This window comes from Globicephala melas, chromosome 14 (assembly GCF_963455315.2).
Source record: "Globicephala melas chromosome 14, mGloMel1.2, whole genome shotgun sequence".
Classification (NCBI taxonomy): domain Eukaryota; kingdom Metazoa; phylum Chordata; class Mammalia; order Artiodactyla; family Delphinidae; genus Globicephala; species Globicephala melas.
In genome coordinates, this window is record NC_083327.1 from 22527884 (window position 1) to 22545802 (window position 17919).

General features: G+C 42.6%; 1 protein-coding gene across 1 annotated transcript; it reads right to left on the reverse strand.

The window, feature by feature from the left end:
• Positions 1 to 3563: 3563 nt before the first annotated feature.
• Positions 3564 to 16853, reverse strand: GJA10 (gap junction protein alpha 10). Its single transcript, XM_030859505.3, has 2 exons — positions 14831 to 16853; positions 3564 to 8886 (listed from the first exon to the last, which is right to left on the reverse strand). The coding sequence occupies exons 1-2, from the start codon at positions 16256 to 16258 to the stop codon at positions 8848 to 8850; spliced, it is 1467 nt and encodes a 488-aa protein (XP_030715365.2). The 5' UTR covers positions 16259 to 16853; the 3' UTR covers positions 3564 to 8847.
• Between the last annotated feature and the right edge of the window lie 1066 nt (positions 16854 to 17919).

The following is a 17919-nucleotide window of genomic DNA, read 5'->3' on the forward strand; positions in this document are numbered from 1 at the left end:
GCAGAAATGGCCTTTAGAGCCGAGGCGAGAGATCGCTGTGATGGGAGGTCCGGAGACGACGAGTGGTGGGCTAGCGAGACAGAAGATTCCGCCATGCGGGAGAAGCTAGGGAGCCTGTAGGGCTGTGGGATCCTCCTGCCTCCTAGTGCCTCAACAGGCGAAAAGATCAGATAGGAATGAAAAGCAGATTCGCCCCTTCTGACCCAGCAATTCCCTTTTTAGACCTCTGGCCTGTGGAAATTCACACCCAAGTGTAACAAGCATAGACCTGGCAGCATTCTTTTTTTTTTTTTTTTAATTTTTGGCAGCGTTGGGTCCTCGTTGCTGTGTGCGGGCTTTCTCTAATTGTGGCGAGCGGGGCTACTCTTCGTTGCTGTGCGCGGGCTTCTCATTACGATGGTCTCTCTCGTTGCGGAGCACGGGCTCTAGGCGCGCGGGCTTCAGTAGCTGTGGCTCGTGGGCTCTAGAGAGCAGGCTCAGTAGTTGTGGTGCACAGGCTTAGTTGCTCCAGCGGCATGTGGGATCTTCCTGGACCAGGGCTCGAACCCGTGTCCCCTGCATTGGCAGGCGGATTCTTAACCACTGCGCCACCAGGGAAGTCCCTTGCAGTTTTCTTAATATAAATATTGGATATAAATGTTAAGATGGGTGATAAAATAAATTTTCACGTATTGACGTATATGAAAGTCATTCTTGGCTTATACATGAGTTAACTTGAATTTAATGCTAACTAAAATAGCCTGTTTATGGCCTATCAGACATAAATTGTATATCTGCTCTAATTATTAAAAGAGCACACTGACCATAAGTAAAGAATGTCCATGTTAAATATAAAGATTAAATGTCTCTCTTCCTGGGATGCTAATGCTAATACTCCTTTGATGATAAGACTTCCTTTACAGGTGCCAAGGCCATGCTGGCTTGCTGTGTACTTGCTGATCTGTGTGTGTGTTTTTTAAAACCTTGAAGGAATGTAACCTTGTCTTGTTTAATGTTCTTTGTTCTGACAAGATATAAAACTGTGCCGGAAACCATGCTTCTCTGGAGCAGCTTCTCAGAGTAATCTGGGAAGCTGGCTTCCAGGCTAGTCCTTAGTTTGGCTCAAATAAAACTCTTTTCTATTCTTATTATAGATTATTATTTTCATTGACATGGGAATGAAATAAAGTATGTAAGGTATAGAATAGTCTTTAGGCACTGTTTAGAGGGGAGTAGAAGAGTACATAAAAATTAACAGTACATTTACGTCAAGTTCATAAACAAGCCAAAATAATGACAAAGTCAGACTAGTGGTTGCTTTGGGGGGTATTGCCTGCAAAGGGCCTAAGGGAACCTCCTAGGGAGATGGAAATGTTTCATTATCTTCCCCTGGGTTGTGGTTACTCTGGTAGATACAAAAGAGAAAAAAAATCAACTGTACATTTAAGATTTGTGCACTTTTGTAAATTCTACTTCTAAAAAGTGTTTTAAAAGGGAGTAGATATTTCTTTACTGACATGGGTAGATCTCCAAAGGAAGTTTAAACCTTTTAAAAATGTATTTCAATTTGAATTTTTGTCCAGGATTTGAATGTTTGCTCCTTGGGGAACTCAAACTCAACAGCAGAAGTTTCAGAACAAGTGAACTATGAAAATGGGACAGAATACATTTCCAAATAAATAATATTTTTAAATTTCCAAGAAGAGGCACTTCCCTGCTGGCACAGTGGTTGGGAATCCGCCTGCCAATGCAGGGGACACGGGTTCGAGCCCTGGTCCAGGAAGATCCCACATGCCGCAGAGCAACTAAGCCCGTGCGCCACAACTACTGAGCCTGTGCTCTAGATCCCGTGAGCCACAGCTACTGAAGCCTGTGTGCCTAGAGCCCGTGCTCCGCAACAAGAGAAACCACCGCAATGAGAAGCCCACACACCACAACGAAGAGTAGCCCCTGCTCGCCGCAACTAGAGAAAGCCCGCACACAGCGACGAAGACCCAACACAGCCAAAAATAAGTAAATAAATAATTAAAAATTCCAAGAAAATTGAGAGGGTTCCCTGAGAGTTCATAGCACAATAGATGAAAAATTACCCACACTTGTGGAGTGACTCAGTTTTTTCCCTGGGTATCTCCCATGTATACCTGAAGTATACATGTTAATTAACATGTTTGTTTTTCTCTTGTTAATCTGTCTTTTATTACAGGGCTCTCAGCCAAGGACTCAGAAGGATAGAGGAAAATTATTTTTCCTCCCCTATATACCCTTTTTCAGGAATATGTTGAAAAAGGTGCTCCTCTGTATGAGGGCATAAACCAAGAAAGAGGAAGATATGGGATCGAGGAAGTGAGAGATTCAACAAAGAAAGAAAAATGTGAAAAGAATACTTAGGATGACTGTTAAGAGAAATCCCAAGACTTCTATTGGGCAGCAGCAGGAAAATCAACAGCTCTAAAGTAACTAAACTGATAGATCAGGTCAGTGGTTGCCTGGATATAGGAGTGGAAGAAGGATTGACTGCAAACAGCTGAGAGGCAACATTTTGGGGTGATGGAAATGTCTAACATTGGATTGTGGTGATGGTGGCACAACTCTATAAATTTACTAAAATCGTTGAATTGCACACTTCCAATGGGTGAATTATGCCTCAAGAAAGCTCTAAAAGTAATGCTAATGAGAATCAACAAGGATAAGAAGTGTAGGTATCGATGAAACAAGACTGGCAATATATTGATAATTATTGAAACTGGATGTTGGGGTAGTGGGGGTCCATAGACTTGCCTCTCTACTACTGTATATGTTTGGAAATTTCAATAATAAAAGGTAAAATAATATATTTTTTAAAAGACTACTAGGGTCATGTCAAAAGGACTCAGGTACAAAAGGGTAGCAGAATATGCCACCCCCAAAACGTGCCACTTTGGCAGGAAGGATTTCAAGACATGCCACCCCAAAATATGCCACTTTGGCATACTATTTTGAGCTAAAGGTACTCTGGAAACAACAGATGCAGATGTTTCTACCTAAAAACAGGCCATCAAATTTCCCATGAGAAATGTGCCCTCCCTGAACCAGCAATAAAAGAACATCATTGTCACCTGACACTGGTAATCAACATTCAAATGGGTTTGTAGAAACAAACTTACTGAAACAATCCTTATCTTCCCTATATCTCCTAGTCTCTTTCCTACAACTTACTGCCCCTAGCCCAAACCCCTTTTGTCGTGTAATTTCTTCATAAATTTATTGCTTCTTTGTCTAAAAGGTATATAAGCTTTCTTGAACTGAAGGCAATTGAGAGAAACAGATACAGGCATACCTTGGAGACACTGCAGGTTTGCTTCCAGATCACCACAATAAAGCAAACATCAAAATTAAGTGAGTCACAATTTTTTTGGTTTCCCAGTGCATTTAAAAGTATGTTTGCACTGTACTATAGTCTATTAAGTGTGCTATTAATAACATATCTAAAAAAATTACATACCTTAATTTAAAAATACTTTATTGCCAGAAACTGCTAACCATCATCTGAGCCTTCAGCAAGTCGTAATATTTTTGCAATAGTAACATCAAAGATCACTGATCGCAGGTATCCATAATATAGTAACAATATAGTAATAATGAAATAGTTTGAAATGTTGTGAAAATTACCAAAATGTGACGCAGGGACACTAAGTGAGCAAATGCTGTTGGAAAAATGGTGCTCATAGACTTGTTCAATGCAGGGTTGCCACAAACCTTTAATTTGTAAAAATCACAGCATCTGTGAAATACAATAAAGCGAAGCACAATAAAACAAGGTATGCCTATACAAAAGCTCTCTGCCCTCCCCCTATTTGCCATTAATTTATAAAAGTGTCCCCTCTTCTACCTCTACCAGGAAAGACAGAAGCTAATCACTAGATAACACTTTAGACCCTTATCAGCCCGGAGACAGCATCAGAGGAAACTATTACAAACCTTACTAAAACTACACTGTTGGTGGGAATGTAAATTGATACAGCCACTATGGAGAACAATATGGCGGTTCCTTGAAAAACTAAATATAGAACTACCAGGACTTCCCTGGTGGTGCAGTGGTTAAGAATCCGCCTGCCAATGCGGGACACGGGTTCAAGCCCTGGTCCGGGAAGATCCCACGTGCCGCCGAGCAACTAAGCCTGTGTGCCACAATGACTGAGCCTGCACTCTAGAGCCCGCCAGCCACAATTGCTGAAGCGCACATGCCTAGAGCCCGTGCTCCGCAACAAGAGAAGCCACCGCAGTGAGAAGCCCATGCACCGCAACAGAGAGTAGCCCCCACTCAGCACAACGAGAAAGCCTGCGCGCAGCAACAACAAAGACCCAATGCAGCCAAAAATAAAAAATAAATAATTTTTTTAAAAAGTTAAGAAAAAAATTACTGGCACCTCATTAGGATATCATTAGAAGTATTATGTTAAGTTCAGAGAGTGCTGAACCAGCATCTAAAGACCTGAGTCATTAAGGATGCACTTTTTTCCATTAACTCGCTGTGACCTGGGTTAAATGACTTAACCTTCCTAGGCCTTGGTTTTTCTCTAAAAGTTCTGATTCTGTATCTATCTCCCAGGGTGAATAAAAACTCTGGAACACAGGATCTGCCTTATTCATCTTTGTATCTCAACTTACTTTGTCCCACATATAATAGGCAATTAATAAATAGTCAATCCTTCCAGGTATTTAGGTGACTGAGAAAACTGGGAGCAATTTACTTAATTAAATCACTTATGTGAATTATAAAATAAATATATTTGTTTAGAAACTGATATACTATCTGATTTCCCTATCTACTTATAAACTGTGTAGGAACAAATGCAAATTAAGAGGCTTATTCTCCCTGTTGAAAAATAAGGGAAGAAATTCCCCGCATTCACCCCTTCCTTTTCGCTTTTTTTTTTTTTTTTTTTTTTGGGCTGTGGGGCGGCTTGTGGGATCTTAGTTCCCCGACCAGGGATCAAACCCATGCCTCCTGCAGTGGAAATGCGGAGTCTTAACCACTGGACCGCCAGGGAAGTCCCACCCCTCCCTTTTCTTTCAGAATTCCTTTCACTCTCCTTTTCAAATATATGTAAGTCTTTTAAAATAAGCTTCTTGCCAGTTTCACAAATGAGGAATTTTTCCTCAAGGACCTGGGAGCCATTTCTTTAGAATTAAATCATCAATAAGGAAGGTAATGCCCAATGGCCAATTTCAATAGCCCATTGAAAGCTAGGGACTTTTCCCCCAGAACAATGTACCAATTCATAATTTTTTGCAAACAATTTCAGAGTGTTCCATTATTCAGGTTCACCCATAAGCAGTTGCTCTTGCACATATCCCCCATCATACTGTGAACACTTCTTTACTTTCTGGTACAGCAAGGTATTTCAGGATCATCTTTTTTCCCTCTTGCCCCACTCCTGGATCATCCATATTTCTAAAGAGTTTTTACTGAGGAATAGTATTTAGAGACCAAGATCTGTATGGTATGAATGCTCATTGTTATTGCTGTGTCACTTCTTCTAGGCCCTTTCAGAGGAGAAAGTAAATATGAATATATATAATATACGCATGTATATAGACATACATATTCAAATCATAAGTTCATACTGATATCTCTAATCCAACCCCAAAACACAGGATCCCTCCTTGTCTTCCTCCTTTCCATATTTGTATCATCCTTTTCCCATAGTGAGAACTGTTTCCCACAATAATCAATATATTTCTCAGCTTTACAATATACACAGTATAATTTCAGAATTGCTACCTTCATACCACTGTAAACAGCAAACTTACTAAATGGAGATTACAATTTGTTTGCAGGTTTTTAAAATTTGTTTGTTTCTTTGCTTTTTTGTTTTAAACTAAAGATATATAGTCCAAGTACTGTGTTCCAAGTTTCCCTGGATTAGATCTTTTTCTTTTTTTTTCCTGTTCTAGGTGGATATATTACTTTGAAATGCAGATAAGTTCACCATATTCATAGGCCTCTGATTTTAAGTTGAAAAGTAAGAGAAGTTGACCAATGTTGTTAAAAGTATTAGAATGTTTGAGAAAACTTGAGGATTCCTACATGTTTAGGTACTAATGTAATAGGGAAGAACCTTTTGTATTCTATTACAAGTTAATCACTAAAGGGCTGTTGCCTATAAGCTTAAATTATACATAATGGCCCATCTCTGGGAACCCTGCTTCCCAGGTAATGAGCATTAAGCTAGAATACCTTTGTTTCCATCACAGGAAACATCCTGACCAGGCCCACCTGTGAATGACTGCAGAGAGGAAGAAATTAACACATTCCCTCCTGAGGCTGATGGGAACTAGATGTTTGACTTTGCTGCCTCCCCTTCTAGTATAAAAGGAGCCTGAATTCTAACTCAGGCAAGATGGTTCTTTGGGGCACGAGCCCACCTTCTTCTCGGTCTGTTGGCTTTCCGAATAAAGTTGTTATTCCTTGTCCCAACAACTCATCTCTCAATTATTGGCCTGTCGTCTGGTGAGCAGTACGAGCTTAGACTCGGTAACACTCAGGAATGTTTTACTTGTCAGGGATTTTGTGTTTGTCCTACAAGTATGAAGTGTTTAAAAAACAGATCAAATGCATTACATTTATAAATGGAGTTTAAAATATTGAAGGGAATTTAATTACTATACTCTATAAATGGGAGTGATTATTAATTTAAGTTCCTCAAACATTAAAGTCCTCCAGGCCTTCCCCGGTGGCTCAGTGCTTAAGAATCCGCCTGCCAATGCAGGGGACACGGGTTCGAGCCCTGGTCCGGGAAGATCCCACATGCCGTGGAGCAACTAAGCTCGTGTGCCACAACTACTGAGCCTGCGCTCTAGAGCCTGGGAGCCACAACTGCTGAAGCCCACGAGCCACAACTGCTAGAGCCCATGCTCTGCAACAAGAGAAGCCACTGCAATGAGAAGCTGCATACCTCAACGAAGAGTAGCCCCTTCGCTGCAACTAGAGAAAGCCCGTGCACAGCAACAAAGACCCAAAGCTGCCAAAAATAAATAAACTAATTTAAAAAAAAAAAGAATGAAAAGAGTAGTGAAGTGATGACTACTTGAGATGAATTTCTAAAAAAAAAAAAAGTCCTCCTTTGGCCTTCCATTCTCATATTTCATGTAACAATTTTAATAAAACTCTGCATTATTTTGTTCTGTCATTACCATTACTGTTCCAGTAATCTAAAACTTTGTAACAAATTATTACCTTAAAACACAGTGACTTAAAAACATCAACCATTAATAATATTTCACAGTTGGGGAGCTCAGGAATTTGGGCAGGGCTCAGACGGCAATTCTTCTCTTCCATGAGATGCTGATTGAGGGCATTCAGTGGTATTGAGTTAGTAGATGGCCTGGTCTGGAGGGTTCAAGATAGGTTCACTCACATGTCTTGTGTCTTGGCAGGGATGGCTGGAAGGCTGGGCTCAACTGGAACTGTAAGCTGGAATGCTTACATGGCAACTTGGGGTTGAGAAGAGAGAGAGAGAGATCTCCAAGAAGGAGCCTGGATAGAAACTGCAAGATCCTAGAAGTCCTAGAACATCACTGTCCTTGAATCCTATGGTCAAGCAAGTCACTAAAGCCAGCCCAGATTGAAGGGGCTGGAAATTAGACTCCACTTCTCAAATGGAGAAAGCAAATTCACTCTTCTTCCACCATTTTATTCTATGCAGGCCCTCAACAGATTGGCTGCTGGTCACCCACAATGGGAAGGCAATCTGCTTTACTCATAGTGCAGCCCGGCTAGGGCACAGGAGGTAGGGAATGAACATGAGGCAGGAGTCAGCCCACGAAGGCCTTATGTGCCAGGCTAAGGAGTATGGATTTTATCTCAGCAGGATATAGATAATGCAGACCTTTGTGTCTTTGGAACAAACTGGTTCTCCCAATAACTTGAAGCCTTTGTTACAAGGTGTGTGGCCAGGGATAGGAGAGTCTGGCCATGGGACAGAGGACAGGGCTAAGTGGCTCCTTCCATGGGAATTGAGTCCACCTTCCTGATTCTCAGAACTCAGACAGTAATGACCAGCCAACCAGCCTCACCGACTGGATAGTTAGTGGACATCACACAGCCATCCATGCCTCTGTGCTCTATAAGAAGTGTTCAGTGTTTTGATGCACCTCTCCTGGATGGCTCGGGACCACTGGGAGGGTGGGGAGGGTGAGGAAGTGGTGCTGGCTTCAGTCACTCCCCTGGAAGTTGGGAATGAGATTCCCCAGCACCTGCTGGCCCACAGTCATGGCATCACTACTGACCACGATCCCAGCAGAAGGATAAAGTCATGTGATGCGAGTGTTTGCCAGTGCTGTAACCAATATTTTATGTAATGGCATCTAGGGACGAACATCCAGCTGCTTCATCCCCAAGAAATGAGCTGATGAGAGGAAGAAAACAGAAAGCTTCCCTCCAGCCTCTGGTGTACAGACAGGAAGCGTGTTGAGCCCAGGCTGCAGGCAGAGCTCCCAGCCTGCTCTGGAACCACGTTCAAGGGTCCAAACTGCTGCTGCTGCAGAGTCAGCTACTGGTAGGGATGGTAGCACATTCCACTTCTCCTCCCCTCGGATGGCGGCTCTTGCCCCTAGATTTTCTCTGATGGGGTAGAGTGCCCTCCCTGGTGTGTGGAGAGCATTGGATCGGCCTCAGGCAGCATGGCCAAGCGGAGCAGTGAGAGGCTGAGCCCAGCAGTCAGGGAGCCCAGCTGGGAGCCCCCGATACACAGACATTGCCTGATTCATGGTTCTGGAGGGGATGGTTCTCAGAGTTCCTCCTGCAGTTTGAGCTGACAAACATACAACTTCTATCTCGCAGATGCCAGCTGCTCCTGAGTCTGTTTTTTCTGGTCCCAGGATGCATTATTTTTTCATAATGGATGAAAGTTCTAGAAGCATGTTCTGAAACAAAACAAAATAGACTCAAAGGGCTTGTAAAAGCCAGTCCTGCCTACCCACCTGAGACTCTGTGTGTGTCACAAGTATCCCAAAACCAAACAAAAACCTCCTACAGAAGACAATCCCCCGACCTTGCCCCAGAGATGAACGTGCATGGAAGAGGTTCTGTTCCCCAACAGCGCTGTGGCAGAAGATCTGAATCCCACCTGCCGTCTCCTCCTCATTATCCAGTTGTGGTTGTTTTGTCCAAGATCCAGGTCCAATACTAAAAGGCCAACCTTTTCCAAAGCTCCATCTTTGTCCCCTCCACAATTAACCAGAATTTTTGACTTTGCAGTAATGTAGAATGGGAAAACTGAACCAAATGTGGATGTTCCATTTTGTAATAATCTATCTTAAAAATATGCTACACTTAGGTTGCCTTGTGTAGGGAGAGCAGGAAGCAGCAATGGGATATGGGAGAAGGACTTGGGTCGAGTCAGACAAGCTTGGGATACAATTCCAGCCCATCCACTCATTCAGTAAATATTAATTCATGTCCCTGCTATGTCCCAAAGACTGTGCTTTACCACATCCTAATTGCGTGACTTTGGACAAGTCATCTATTTCCTTATCCTTAAATGGGAATAATCACAGAGTCACAGTGAAGAAGCCCATGGCAGTGTCTAGACCACAATCAGGGACTCAGTAAAGTGGGAGTCTTTCCTCCTCTTCTTTAGACTCTTTGGTAATTGATATATTGTGTAAAGCTCCTGTGCCAAAAAGTTCAATAAATTGTAACAATCAACTCTTCAAACACCCATCTAATAACCCCTGTTAATACTGTTGAGTCAAAAAAACCTTCCCAAATGAGGCAAAGAACCTAGAAGTCACAGAGATTTTAGATTTAATATAATATTAAAATTTTAAAGACACCATACACAGGGATAAGAAGGAAGCGGACTGAGAGAATATCTTTCAATACATATATAGACAAGGAGTTAATACAATATCATAAAAGAGCTCCTAGAAATCAGAAGAAAAACAAATAACAGAAAAACAGACAAGGATAATTCATGGTAGAAATACAGATGGCTAATAAACATATGAACAACCTTACTAGTAATCGTGGAAATGTAAATTAAGACAAACATTTTGGAAATGTTGGGAAATGTTATGAAACATTTCTAGTTTGTCAAATTGGAGGTGGGGGGAGATAACGTCTGATATTGGCAAGAGTGTGGGGAAAGAGTGCTAATGCACTGGTAAAGAGGGTCAATTGGTACAGCCCTTCCTGAGCAAAAATTGGCAGCATCTATCAAAATGTAAAACGTGCATGCCCATTAAAACCAATAATTCCACTTCTAGGTACCGATCAAAGATATATGTATGAAACATTCACTGCAACATTGTCTGCGGCAGGAAAAACTTAGAACGGCTACATGGCCATCAAGTATCTTATGGTTCATCAATTTCATGGAAAAGCGTGAGGCATGTAAAACCGAGGCATCTCCGTGGGTGCTGACATGGAGAGTCCCTGAGACATATCATTAATGAAGCAAAAGCAAATTGCAGAGACATCTCTACAGCAGGATCACATTTATATTTTTGAAAAAAATAAAAAATAGGTGCGGACATATATTTGTCCTCAAAGACAGACTGTGAATGCAGTGAGGAAGGTAGGGGAACACACCCCATTCTGTTCACAGTGATTGTCTTTGGTGAGGGAAGTGGGAATTGAGTCCAGGTGAGAGTGACAGATGAACCCTCACATGGTCAGGTTCACATTTTACTCTTATGTTCTTTTACACTGCTTGAATGTCTTTCCATGAGCATGTACAACTTTAATTGGAAAAACAAGAAATGAGAAAAAGACTCTTCTTTCAAACGATTAATAGTGGTACCCCTGGTCTGAGCCACACTCCCCTCTCACCTGGACACTGTGCAAGCCTCCTAGCTGGTCTCCCTGACTGCACTCCTACCCATTGTCTTGGTCTATTTGGGCTGTTATAAAAAAATACCATAGATTGGGTGGATTATAAAGAACAGAAATTTATTGCTTATATTTCTGGAGGCTGGGAATTCCAAGACAAATGCACTGGCAAATTCAGTGTCTGGTGAGAGCTCAGTTCATGGTTCACAGACAGTCATCTTTTCACTGTGTCCTCACATGGTGGATGGGAAAAGGAGCTCTCTGATGCCCCTTTTATAAGGGCACTAATCCCATTCATAAGGGCTCCACCCTCATGACCTAATCACCTCCAAAAGGCCCCACCTCCAAATACCATCACACTGGGGATTAAGGTTTCACATATGAATCTGGGGGGGGGGACAAACATTCAGACCATAGCATCTCTACAAGAGATTCATCAGAAACAGTGATTTTAAAAATATACATAGCAGACCACCATCACTCCTGCACCATCCACCTCAAATTCCTTTCCATGGCCTATAACACCCAACAGATCAGCCCTTGCCCATTCCAACCTCGTTCCTAGCTCTCCCCTCCATGATCATGGCCCAAGAGTGCTCCCCAGGACCTTGGCACAGCTGGCACCATCAGCCGTGCCAAGGTCCTGGGGTGGGTGGGGCATCACAGGCAGAGGGACCAGTAAGTGCAAAGGTCCTCAGCTCTGTGGAACTACAGGAGAACGCTCTTTGTTAGCACTTCAATGTCACAAAAGATTGGAAGAGGTCACAGGGCAACCTTCTTCCTAATGCCAAAACCTTCCTCCTCTACAGTGGTGGTTCTGAGCTCTGGTTGCACATTGGAATCACCTGGGAGTTTTAAAAAATAGTATTGGGGGCTTCCCTGGTGGTGCAGTGGTTAAGAATCTGCCTGCCAGTGCAGGGGACACGGGTTCAAGCCCTGGTCCAGGAAGATCCCACAGGCTGCGGAGCAACTAAGCCCGTGTGCCACAACTACTGAGCCTGCTCTCTAGAGCCCGTGAGCCACAACTACTGAGCCCATGCACCGCATCTACTGAAGCCCTCGTGCTCTAGAGCCCGTGCTCCACAACAAGAGAAACCATCGCAATGAGAAGCCCTCGCACCACAACGAAGAGTAGCCCCCACTTGCCGCAACTAGAGAGAAAGCCTGCGTGCAGAAACGAAGACCCAACGCAGCCAAAAATAATAAATAAATTTAAAAAATAGTATTGGTGCTCAGGCTCTATCTGCAGAGATTCTTATTAGGGCATTTTTCAAAGCTTCCCTGGTGATTTAAAGTAGAATGGGGCATGAGGATTACTACTCCACAGCATCTCTGACAGGTGAAGGCATTCAACGATGAGGAAAGTCTTCATCACAGAGGGTAGCATGGGTTCCTAAAACTCAACCAGCATTCTTCCCCATGCTCACTCGGCCAGACTAAAAGTCTGCTCTCCATGCCCAATTAAGTCTGTCCACAAAGAACCAACCTTTACAGAAACTTATTTAGTAATCAACAAGCTTAGACTTGAAAAAATTGCGGGGTTTGGGTGATGGCAAGGGAAATGTCTTGGAGTGGAAATCGCAGCTCTTCCAGGTGTTTTTTCTGACCTATAATAGCGTGGATTTCTTTTGCAGGACAGTTCTCTCTAAGGGGAGCAAGTGGCAAAGCAACTGTGGTACCTACCAGAAGTCATTTCCCTCTGAAACACCAACTGCTGCAATCAGAATACATCTGATTGAGCCCTAAAACTTCGGCCCTCTGGGACCTGATACAGTGTAAGAAGCTGTTTACAGTCCATGTATTGAAAGTGGATGCGAACAATCCTTTGCTTGCTGCGCTAATTTCCAATGAAAGATCCCTCTGTTTGCGGTAAGTATGATGTGTCAGCTACAGTGCTCTGGAGCTGACGGCTGTGGCCTCAATTCCCAAGACTTCCACCATTTGGGGAGTGAAGTGGCCTGTCAACCCCCTTTCATGCCTTTCCCCTGTCAAGAGGCTTGGGGGAAAGTGACCATAAGTAGGAAATCTCTGTGGCCAAAGGCATTATTTATAATTCTTAGAAACATAAACAGGGAAGAGGAAGATGAAAAAGAAAGAGGGCCTGTCACCTTCATCATCTTTTCTCCAAGCTCCTCAGTGAGGCTGGTCTCTCCCAAAAGATAATCTGCGATTAAGAAAATCTGCTTCAACTAAACACTGCTTTTTCTTCCTCAATTTTCTGTTACTACAAAGGCTCCTCTCACATGGAGTGAGGTACAGGAGAGAGAAAATGATGAAAGTTGTCATGCTGACTTCACAAATGCAGATAAGAAGCAGTGGCCACTGGCAAGGTTACTCTAAAATGGTGGATCTCGGGAGTCCCCTGGTGGTCCAGTGGTTAGGACTTGGCACTTTCACTGCTGTGGCCCAGGTTCAATCTCTGGTCAGGGAACTATGATTCTTCAAGATGCAGGGCATGTCCAAAAAGTAAAAAAAAATAAAAAATAAAATAAAATAGTGGATCTCAACCCTGGCTGTACATTACAATCGCCATGGGAATTTTAATAATACCAATCCTCCATCCCATCTCCAGAGATTCTGGTTTGATTGGAAGTGGATGGGTCCTGGGCATGGAGATGTTTTTAAAGCTCCAGGTGACTCTAACTCAAGCCAGAGTTGAGAACCCTGCTACAGTTTGGCATAGGGTTCCAAACAGCCATAGAATAATCGTACGCGTAATCTCCTGAGAAGACAGCTGGTCACTGACAAGAAATAAGTTTGAAAAAAAGCATTTTAGGAAAAATCTAGGTATGATGATTCCTCCTCAAGGTATGGCGTTAGCGCAGTCACAAAATATCTCATGGGAGATACGAAACTAGGGTAGAAGGATTCAATCATTATTAACACAAAGAATGAAGCAAAGGAAAAAGCAAGAGTGTGAGTTCAACCAAGTGAACTCAATTGGGAAGTTCCCCTATTAACTTGGGGGATTTTTCCTTTTCATGGAAAAAAGTTGTTAGGAGCAGTACGTAAAACATGTGTCATTCTCTCCCTTTTTTTTTTTTTTTTTTTCAGAATTGAGAAGAATCCACAGTAAATATCCATTATGCCTTACAATGGCCAGGGAATGTTTATTCCACAGTGGCTTTTCAGAGAACAGAATTATCAATACAATATTGATCTTCCTCTTTGTGAAATATATCAACAAATATTTGTGTATGACTTTTAAATGCCAGAGCTATTAAAACAATGGAGCACACCCTCCTTCCTTAGTGAGACAAGGGCAACTCAAGGTTACAAATGATCCCTCCTCCATCCGTTTTCCACACTCTGATACAAAGAGCTGTCCAAAGTGCACCTCTGATCCAGTCACTCCTCTGCTGTACATCCTCTATGGGTTCTCCACTGCCTCCCTGCAAGGCCTCCATGCCCCCTTCTCCAACTTTCCCTCTCTCTGAAGCCCTCCTACTAGTCTGTGCTCCAGACACACGTGGCTCCCCAGACAGCCCTGCTATGTCACACCTCTCAGCCTTTGTCTGTGTTCTCCTTGTACTGGGACAGCCTCCTTCCATGTACCCCAGTCCTCCCAGGTCTGGAGAAACTCAGCACGTCTTTCAAGACTCAGTTCAAAAGTAGCTTCAACTATAAAGCTTTTCCTGACCCATCCAGAAAGAATTGACTTCTCCCTCCTTTGCACACCACTCCCTCTAACATGGCACCTTACACTTGATCATTTATATGTTTACCTAATTTCCCATCCAGACTCTGAGACCTTTGATGGTACACATGATATTTTATTCATTTATATACCCAGCACTTATAAGACTAATTGATAAAAAGTTTTCAATAAGTTTATTTTACGAATTAAATTCAACTGAATGTGTTAAATGGAAGAATTTAACTCTCCATAAATTATCCTCTCTCTCCTCCTTTCCCTCTCTCTCAACACACACATATATACACAAAGAAGGAGGAAACAGAAGGCTAAGAAGTAACCAAGGTGGAACACCTCTTGTGAAAGTCCCATGATCAGTCAGGCTGTCTGTCTTTACTTACCATTGATGTTCTGTGCCCAGTGGCTGAAGGCGGAAGTGAGGGGCTGTTTTCCCGGTGCGGAAAGTCCAGGTAAGAGCTATTTTGAGAACTGGAGCTTACTGAGTCACTGTACAGCTGTCCCTTTTCAGACAGCAATCTGGCCTCGCGACTGCCCATGCAAGATCTGTCTGTCTGGGCTCTGCTCTCTCTCATGCTGCCATCGCTGTGTCTGCAGTGGCTGTGTAAACCTGTGAGAGCCTCCCCTGAGGGTTGCAGGTCCTGGGACTGCTCCCAGGGTCCTGTTGTACGTGATGGACAATGTCTAGGAGCCATCGTGGTATCTAGCCAGGACTGGGGCGTTGTAGTCTGCAAGCCAAAGGGAGAACGGTCTGGTTGCTGTGCCGAGTGCTGAATTCTAGCACCATCATCCCAGGGACACGGGCTGTGGACATGGAGCTGTCCCCTGTGCTGATCCGCCTTAGCCCAGTCTTTCTTACTACAGCAAGGGTCTACCTCAAGTTGCCTGGGCTGTGGGATTTGCCACGTGGTTTTAGAATTTGGCACATTGACTCGGAAGACTTGCTGTTGATTGCTGGCTTGAAGTAGAGAGACTCCTTCAGGGAAGGGAGAGCAATTCATACACTGCTGGGCCGCTGAATATTTTTTCAAATGAAATGGAGGTCCCCTTTCGTCCTCAATGCCCTCACCGCCGGATTTGTCATAAAGTGCCCTCATGATTTTCCTGACCCCCAGATGAAATATTTCCAGTACGTTGAGGAACAAAGAGACGGCTGCAATGCTGTGCATAAAGAGCATGAAAATGGTCTTCTCTGTGGGCCTGGACACAAAGCAATCCACTGCATTGGGGCAAGGAGGTTGAGTACATTTGTAAAGGGGGTGCATTTGAAACCCATAGAGCATATATTGGCCTATCATGAACCCTACTTCCAGCACAGATCTGGTCAGGATGTGTAAGACATAAGTACGCAGAAGACATCCTTTCAGAGGGACTTTTTGGATCTTCTTCTGCTCCTCCAACTTCCTCAGTTCTCTATTTATGTTTTGCTGCTCCTCCAATTCAAGCTCTGGATTCTCCATCTGGGCTGTAAGCTGTGACTTTTTCCTCCTCGTCTCTTTTTCAAAGGCCCTGAGGCTATAAAGTGCATGGCCCATATATACCAGAGAGGGAGAAGACACAAAGATGATCTGTAAAACCCAGAACCTGACCAAAGAGATAGGGAAAGCATCATCGTAACAGACAGTGTTGCAACCTGGCTGCTGGGTGTTGCAGGCAAATGCTGACTGTTCATCATCCCAGACATCTTCAGCAGCTACACCTAGTATCAGCATCCGGAAAACGAAAAGGATGGTCAGCCAGATTTTCCCCATCATGGTTGAGTGGGAGTGAGCTTCCTCTAGGATGCCACCCAATAAATTCCAATCCCCCATGGTAAGGGACTAATGTCTGAAATATACAGAAAACACTGAGGTTAATAGCATCCATGGATGTAATATATAAAGACGAGCTCATCAGTACAGCAGGTCCTCTCTTCGTGTCAACAAAACTACAAAGGATTTTCCAGCTCTAATATTTATGGCCTGTGCTTGCTGAAACAGGGTATTTCTAAGGAATATGTTTTGGGAAAAACACTAACGACCCTCCCCAATCTGACCCAATTCCCTTCCTGTCATCTTCTCTCCTACACAAAGTTGACTGTCATTCTGGTATACTCATTGGCCATCATATTTGTACAATGCATTCCATTCCACAATTTTGCTCATTTTTCTAACATATGAGAAGCCATATTTACCATACATCCTACATGATCTTAAATAAGCCTCAACTCCTCCAGGAAGTTTTCCCCAGCCATCCCAAGTCAGAGTGATTTTTCCCATTCCTAAATTCACACAACACTAGTGTTTATCCCACTCACTTGGTACTGTGCCTAAAATGAGTTTTGTGACAGTTGTCTTATGTTACCTTTCCTGAAAAGGTACTCTTTTTGCAGATAGGGACACTTTCTATTTCATTTTGGTCTGGCACACTAAGGTATCAATAAATAATAGTGGATTGAATTGTCTTCTCTTTTTAAAACTCAGTTCCTTGACTCTATCACTGGAAAAATCATCAACAGAAAAACAAAATAGATCCTCATTATGTATCATCGATGGTTCCCACCGCAAGACTGAAAGTACGAGTAAAGAAAACAGAACTCAGCCAAATAAACCCTCAGGAACTGGCACAGGGTAGCAGTAAAGATTAAGCAGGCTCAGAAACAGTACCAGCAATGACATATGATTACATCTACAAAGCCACATCTGCAACAGCAGGTTTTCACAGAAGCTCTGCTTCCTTAGAAGAAAAGTGGGTGGTGGTGGTGGTGGGATGAACTGGGAGATTGGGATTGACATGTATACACTAATATGTATAAAATAGGTAACTAATAAGGACCTGCTGTATAAAAAATAAATAAAATTCAAACAAAAACAAACTAACAACAAAAAAAGAAGAAAAGTAAATATAAACTGCTTCTCTAGCAAGCTTGGGTGCTGGGAAAGAATCAAGGCATAGCTGATATGAATAGGTTACTCGGTTTACCCTGAAAAAACCAAATGTTTTTCAAGGTTCAATGAGGTTAAAATATTTGAGAGCTTAAAGGCTTCTAAGATGTGGAAGACTTCCATGTATGAAAGACATAGAAAAAAAACAGGGTAAGTGCTATTAAGTTAAAACAGATAATGAAACAATTCTCTCCGTCCACAATTCATTCATTCAACAATGTTTACTAAAATGTTACTATCACATAGGCATTGTGCTAGATGCCAGGGAATTCAACAATGTATACCTGGTCCAGCCCTCACAGTACTTAGTCACCAAGGATGCCCAGTGACGTATAAAATGGACAGTGAAAAAAAACAAATGAATATCAACTCAAAAATATAAGAGAAAAAAACATGGAACTGTTATATTTTCCCTACTTATCTCCAAACACAAAAATAAATTCCAGATGGGATACAAGTATTAAATGTAAAAACTAAACTATAAAAGTATTAAAGTAAAATGTAAAAACATATTTTATATCTTGAAGTAGAAGGTGGCTTTTGAAGCC